The sequence below is a fragment of the Neophocaena asiaeorientalis genome, unplaced genomic scaffold (genome assembly GCF_003031525.2).
Source record: "Neophocaena asiaeorientalis asiaeorientalis breed wild unplaced genomic scaffold, Neophocaena_asiaeorientalis_V1.1 scaffold233, whole genome shotgun sequence".
Classification (NCBI taxonomy): domain Eukaryota; kingdom Metazoa; phylum Chordata; class Mammalia; order Artiodactyla; family Phocoenidae; genus Neophocaena; species Neophocaena asiaeorientalis.
This window is the reverse complement of record NW_020171811.1, coordinates 1,473,723-1,481,525: the sequence shown is the minus strand read 5'-3', so window position 1 is coordinate 1,481,525 and position 7,803 is coordinate 1,473,723. Positions and strand designations below refer to the sequence as shown.

At 40.7% G+C, this 7,803-nt stretch overlaps 1 protein-coding gene across 1 annotated transcript; it reads left to right on the top strand.

Moving 5' to 3' along the window:
- The first annotated feature begins 5,508 nt into the window (after window positions 1-5,508).
- LOC112392116 (polycomb group RING finger protein 5-like) lies at window positions 5,509-6,643 on the top strand. Its single transcript, XM_024733675.1, is given in 3 exon segments — window positions 5,509-5,902; window positions 6,266-6,329; window positions 6,331-6,643. Coding segments are annotated over 3 exon segments (771 nt in total).
- Window positions 6,644-7,803: the final 1,160 nt, after the last annotated feature.

Genomic DNA, 7,803 nt, shown 5'->3' with positions numbered 1-7,803 from the left:
CACTGTCTTTCTTAAACTGTGACATCCAGAACTGGACAAAGTACTGCATATACAGTGAGACTGACATGTTAAGAAAAGCACAGATTGCTCTTTCGATTGTCACATTATTTTAATGCATCTGGGGTTGACTTGGAGGTACTACTGGGACATGCGCACTGAGGAGGTGGGCAAGGTTCATTTCCCTTTACATGTTAAGTCCCACATTCTAAATCTTCATCTGCTCCAGAAGATCCTGATATCTCCACTGTTGGGGAATACCACACTATGGGTGAAACTCCCGTGATACAGTTTTTCCTCTGACTCTGCCTCTTCCCATCATTCCCTTTTATTCCTAACTCTGATTCTCCCCTCTAGCCTCAGAATCTTCAATTTCCTGGATCCTCATTTCTATGATTTCCTCAGATTTCCTCTTTATTCTAGATAATAAGCCAGAAAAGAAAGAACATACTGTTAAACATTTTTCAGTTTCTCCTCAAACCAGGAAAACAAAAGTTAAGTATGGTTTAGTACACTTCCCACGTTGGCTGTTCCTCTTGCTTAGGGCTGGGTTCAGTATCCACCCTACGTACAATTACAACCCTACCCGCAATGATCCTAATCCATCTTCCCTGCTTTATTTTTTATACAGTACTTATCTAACTTATTGAATAGTTTACTTACATTATTTACTGTCTGTGTCCTCCTACTTGAATGTAAGCTCCATGGGTGGGAATTTTCACTATTTCGTTCACTGCTGTATCTCTAGTGTCTAGAAAAATGCCTGACCTATTCTAGGCACTCAGTATTTGTTACTGAGTTTGTTAAATGAATTTCTTTGACAGATCCCACTGATGTCTGCCACGTCAAACTAGTTGTGTTTATTCCCTTGTGCTAGACTCTACTTCTGAATACTTTCCAACTTTGCGTTGGCTATCAGGCCAGATAGGTTGGACCGTCAGTTGCTGGAAAATCTTTCAGCAGTTACCACTAGTGTGACAGTTTCTCCCAACAGCTAGCAGATAGCAACGCCCTCTATCAAAGCATGTCATGGAGATTACTGGAGAATTGTTCCATTTTTTTCTACCATTCCTTCTACTCAGCTGCTATAAGTTCAACTGCACTAATTTACCCAGAGCTCTGAACAATTCATGATCACCCCACAATGGGTTGCGGTACTTTGTCAACATTGCCAAGTTCCAAGGCCCGTGGATTCTTACAGTTAAGACATTAATTCTTTTAAATCTATGACATGGGTTCCTTCTCAACTTACCACTTTTATTATCCTGGATCTTCTGGGATTCCCATCAGTTCCATTTCAAAATGTTTGAACTTATTTTGATCTCCTCCCTCAAATTTCAACACTGCTTTTGTCGTATGTGAGCATCTGTTGCAAAGTGTACCGTTGGTTTGAAAGTTATGCTCAGGTAAACAAGCTACATAAGACAAATTGAAAGCAATTCCTAGTCCTGTAGGTGTTGAAAGTCCAATTTATCACCCTGATTCTTTACTCCAGGGAGCCAATTCAATGTCCTCTTATCTACCCTGGCACATCTGGGTGACCCAACTTCTAGAAAAGTCAACAGGAGAAACACTTTTGAAGGACGTACAGAAGTCCCAAGACACTTTTCAAAGCACAGTGAAAGGGAACAAGACAGAGTAGACAACATCAATTTCCTATCCCTCTTAAAATTCTGAAGATGTGCCTAACACAGGGTCAGAGATAAAACAGACCAGGAACTGTAAAACTAAAGAATGCTTAGGGGAGGTATGTGTGTGTGTTGTGAGGAGTAATGGTCAAACACAATAAGGAAGACAGGGAATATTAGTTTGATTTCTCTGTGGCTAATAGAGAAATATGGTTACTTTGCATTAGCCATAAGTGCCATCAAGCAATTGTATTATTTCAAGAACTTTTCCTGATTTTCCGTAGTCATGACAGAAGAATACTTCTATGAAATTCTTTCCATGAGAAGCATAGTTATGCTTGACCTCCGCTAGGGCATTCCACAAACAGCACTTGAAAGGCTCAGAATTACACAGCCTTGACCATAGTGTTGATCAAAGAGTGGCCCTCTGGTAAAACTGGATCAAACACCAAAATCTAAACTGAACCCTCCCATGGTTCAATATCCCTAGGGTGAAATTTTGCCTGAAGCCCTTACTTTGGCCACTCTTGAAGTTCAGAATATGAGTTTTAGGCTGCCGAATAGTTTGTGAAAATTAATGGGAAAATGACGAACACTCAAATGAGTGGAAGTCCTGTGTCTCTGTCTTCCAAAAGACAACACAGCGTGCTGTTATCCTCACATGGAGCAAGAGACTGACCAGCGAGTTCAATGCTTTGCCTGTATTCAAAACACATCTCTTTTCATCATACTAGAATTCATTGCTGCTGCTGCCTCGTCCTCCCCAAGCTATCAAAGCTTTCAATATGGCACAATTACACCACCATCTCCCTGGAACACTGCAAAACAAGCTCCCTGAGTACCCTTCCATTGCTCTCAAAGTCAAGCTCTCCGTTCCCTGTCAGAGGTCCGTGGCACTACATCTGGTCTTTGTTTGAATGGGATCATGAAACTTTTAGAGAACAAGGAACACACTGGTGAAGGTTAAAGAGGTAACATATTAAATCTACGCTAAATGAAGATTTAACTCCAAATACAAGCGGTAGTACTTACTGAACCATAGACACTAGTTTTCCGTACTCATGTTCAGATTTATTAATACTGGATTGCTACTGCTGTACTTTTAAAATTATCACTGAAATGTAATTTCACTGCTCGTGATGATGTAATTGCTGAGAAGCTGGGTGGGTAGTAATTATACAATGCAGTGTATGGAACTGAGCTAATGCCCTGAAATCTTTTTATTGTTTGATTTTTTCCCTTTCTTGTAATTAAACATCTAGTAATTGAACATCACTGCCTGATGTTCATTTTATGGTTTAGATAAAATAAAATACAGCATCCACGTTCCCTTGCTTAGCCCTGGAGAGTGGAGGAGTGTGAGAAAGGAGGTGGAGAGGATCTAACCAACTCAGATTATTCTGAGTTCCAGGGGAGCACACACTGAAGTGCTGATACATTACACCATTGGTCATTTCTCCATTTCAACCACCGGCAAGCCATCAGCACTACATGCAACTGCCAGTTAACATACATTTAATATATATGTGTATGCATGTATATGTATATGTACACATATTTAAAGGTACAGGGCATGTTACCACCTTATTTGACAGATCCTAAATAGACTCTCGTTATAATCCATATAAAGCCCAGCTAGAAAGGAAAATTTAAAATATTTAGAAAAATACCTGCCATGGCTAACCACAAATTAATTTGCTATTACTGTTTTAAATTCGGCTTCATATGCAAATGAAGGCCCATGCCTGTTTGTCAAAAGGATTATATTTGTAAAAGCTGATGAAAGACCCAGATTTCATGTAGCACTGGCCCCTATTGCTTGCTCAGTGGTAATTTAGACTTATATCTTTGTCTCAGTCACGTATGTGTTCAGCCAGAGTGGTACAGAGAGTGTAAAAGCCTGGGCTTGGAGCCAGTCTGCCTGGGCCTGCAGCCTGGCATGGCCACTTACTATCTGTGTGATGTGGGGAACAGGATTTAACCTCTATCATATTTTCCCCATTCGTAGAAAGAGGTTTATAATGGTATCTTTCGTACAGCACTGCTGTGAGTATTAAAGGAGTTAATACATGCAAAGTACTAAGAACGGTGCCTGGCACACAGAAAGCACTATTGAAGTGTTAGCTATTATTGATTGTAAATAGAAATGGTCTCTGGCTAACGTAGGCAGAAAAGGAATATATTGAAAGGAAATCAGGTAGCTTGCAGAATTGACAGAAAAGCTGGAGAAAGCACATAAAATGGGCGGAGACAAAGGCATCGATGCATTAGGATTCCCGGGCTGTGCAGAACCTCACTGCCAACAGCACTGTCCACATCACCGCAGGACACTGCTACTGCTGGCACTGCGTGTGGCCCCTGTTAACCACTGAATACTTTATGCTGCCACAAATAAGTCTGAATCCATCCTTCCTCCTTCCGTCACCCTCTCCAGAGTCAAAGCCCCAGGCAGGGCCTTCAGTTAGTCAAGCCTAGTTCACATGGCTGTATCCAATGGACCATGAGTATGGAGGGGTATTTGCTGCCTTTAGTTACTGAAGTGGGAGATGCAGCTGTCTCCCACCAAGATTCAACAATATGGGATTCCCCAAAACAGGAAGGGAGCTTGGATGTGAGGCAGAAAAAAACAAAACAGAAGTCTACTACTGTGTTAAATTGCCTGGAAGAGAACTTACCCGAGATTCCTGACCCCCGTCAAGGAAGAGAAAGAAGAATGACTGTGATATCTGGAAAACCGAGATCAAAATTCATGTCACAGGGTTCATGGAAGAGTCACAGAAAAACAGAAAGAAACTAGAAGCTGGTCATTAAGTAGGAACTATCAGTGTAGTGGACAAAGAAATTCAGCCTAGAAGGCAGAGGAAATAGGGAGCACAGGGCTCTCCCAGAGTCAGAGAAAAGGAGCCTAGTCTAGACCAGTGATTCTCAAATATGCTGGTCTTGGGACTCCTTCACAATCTTAAAGATTACTGCAACTTCAAAGATCCTTTGTTTATGTGGAGTTTCATGTGGGTGTTTATATGGATATCACTGGAGGCTTGCCTCACTGAAAATTAAACCAATAAATTTCAAGCATTATATTGTCATTTTAAAATAATTCAAATAAATAAATTATACGTTAACATAAATGACATATTTTCATGAAAACAACTATATTTTCTTCCACAAAAATGTAATGGGAAGACTGGTACTGCTTTATCTCTTTGTGACTCTGGCTTATTAGAATTCTAGTCTCTAATAAAAAATGATAGAAATAAATTTATTTACAAAACAGAAACAGACTCACAGAGTTCAAAAACAAACTTATGGTTACCTAAGGGGAATGGTGGGGGGGATAAATTAGGAGTTTGGGATTAACATATACACACTACTATATGTAAAATGGATAATCAACAAGGACCTACTGTATAGCCCAGGGAACTCTGCTCAATATTCTGTGATAACTTATATGGGAAAAGCATCTGAAAAAGAATGGATACATGTATATGTATAACTGAATCACTATGCTGTACACCTGAAACTGACACAACATTGTAAATCAACTATACTCCAATATAAAGTAAAGATTAAAGTTAGAAAATACAAGTCTCCACGGGGCCCAGGGACTGGCCAGGCCGCAGCAGGTGCTATTTCTCTTTGTTTCCTTCGCTCTGAGGCCGGCATGCTGGCGTTGAGGAGCAGCGGTGGCCGCAGCCCCAGGATACGGAAAAGCAGAACCACCAAAAGGAGTGATGACCAGCGATTACATGAGAAGTCTGGATGTTAGTTCTAATGCCTCGGGACATGCAGTTGGGAACTCCACACCAGCTCCTGGGATCAAACTCTCATCCACTTAATACCCCTGTTTGCCTGAACTACTAGAGCCAGTCCTAGCTAACCACAAATGGCTACCCAAAGGGAACACTTGGTAAAAGATTTCAATCCTTACATCATCTGCTGTATCTATAAAGGGTATCTGATCAAGCCAACTACAGTGACGGAATGCCTCCACACCTTCTGTAAGACCTGTACCGTCCAGCACTTTGAAGATAGCAATGGTTGTCCAAGGTGTGGCAACCAGGTTCATGAGACAAACCCATTAGAAAGGTTGAGCTTGGATAACACATTAGAGGAAATTATATTTAAGTTGGTCCCTGGACTACAAGAAAAAGAACTTGAGAGTGAATTTTGGAAGAAAAACAAGCCTCAAGAAAATGGACAAGATGATACTTCAAAAGTTGACAAACCTAAAGTAGATGAAGAAGGTGATGAAAATCAAGATGATAAAGACTATCACAGTTCTTCCCTGGTGGTTCAGTGGTTAGTAATCCACCTGCCAATGCAGGGGACATGGGTTCGAGCCCTGGTCCGGGAAGATCCCCCATGCCGTGTAGCAACTAAGCCCGTGTGCCACAACTACTGAGCCTGCACTCTAGAGCCCGCGAGCCACAACTACTGAAGCCCATGTGACACAAATTCTGAAGCCCACGTGCCTAGAGCCTATGCTCTGCAACGAGAAGCCACCGCAGTGAGAAGCCCACGCCCCCGAACCTTCGAAGAGTAGCCCCCGCTCGCCGCAACTAGAGAAAGCCTGCACGAAGCGACGAAGACCCAACACAGCCAAAAATAATAAATTAAATAAATAAATTTTTTTTAAAAAGCCTATCACAGAATTGACCCACAAATTGCTATATGTCTAGATCGTTTAAGAAATAATGGACAATCGGGACAATGCAGTAAAGGGTTTAATGAAGGAATTCATTTGGTTTTCTACACGTGTAACTGTGGGAACTATTAAAAATTTTCTAAGTTTAAAACTAAAACTTCCAAGTTCTTATGAGTTGGATGTGCTGTGCAATGGTGAAATTATGGGGAAGGACCATACTGTGGAGTTCATCGACATGACAAGATGGCGACTAAGAGGCGAAAACTTTCGGTGTCTGAACTGCTCAGCTTCACAAGCCTGCCCTCAGGATGGCCCTTTGTATCAGTCATACCCCATGGTATTGCAGTATCGACCAAGAATTGATTTCGGTTAGGCCAAGGGGCCTAGATCCCACTGAATGAATCCTGTAACTCATAGTTTACTCATCAACAGATTGCACAGTGAACGGTGTGTGGACTAGAGGGACACAACCAGATTTTCAGCATGCGAATAAGGCTATTGTCTGTCTCTAAATTGTCAGCTGCATTTATGTTGTTTCTATTAAGAGCAAACCAAGTGCCATTCTGCTACTGAACCGTCTGCATAAGTTATCTGTGCTGTCTCACAGTGTACAAGTCACGCTTGAAATCAGTTAGATATGCGGCCATGATTCAGCCTTCTAAATATTTTGCTTGCCTGTTCTATTGTTTGATTACACTAGTAACATGCCTCAATCTTTGTGGTGTTGCTGTTTTCACATACTTACTATTTGATTAATTCTTGTTTAAATAGAGTATTGTACAAGGAACTAATAATTATTATATCTTGAAATTATTTTGTATGGGAAATATATTTAGAAAAGTGGTCCTTGAGCCACTGTCCTGTTCTCAGTAAGCTTTTTGTGTGCAAAACAGTTCACTCTTGAGTGTGCAAGTCCTTTTGGGAAGAATTCCAATTGTTCTTCACTTTAAAGTCCATTATAATTATAGGCAGCTTGCGTCATCTGTCTGTGTCGTCTACCAGTCGCACAGGGAGGGCCTGTTCACCCTCCAGAAAATGTACGTGACTTCTTGGAGAGCTGAAGTGAGATTCGCAACCATTTGAAATGTTGGCAGCTGATCACATTTACTTCTAACAAAATTAATGAGTAAGTGAGGTTAATCTTTCATAAGGCCTTATGACAAGCCAGTGCTGCTTCATGAAACATGGTGCATCGTTATATTGGGGCTTTTATCTAATGAGTACATTGTTTCCCTTTTTTCAGTTGGCCTTAAGTGTGCGTCATTGTGGCATGCAGAAGGTCATGATGATTTAAGTATTAGAATGTTTAGGGCAGATAACATTAGCTATTTTATGGATTTCAAAAATCTCAAAGCAATTGTAGATTAAAACTGTTAGTAACCTGTCACATTCCCATACCATATGTATAAAATAGAAAAAATGCAGTGTCATAGATAAATATGCTTAACGAGAATTAATGGTTTGAGGATATTTCATTTTAGATCCTGTAGTAATCAGGGGGAACTGGGATTATTGTTTTATACATAAGTTCTT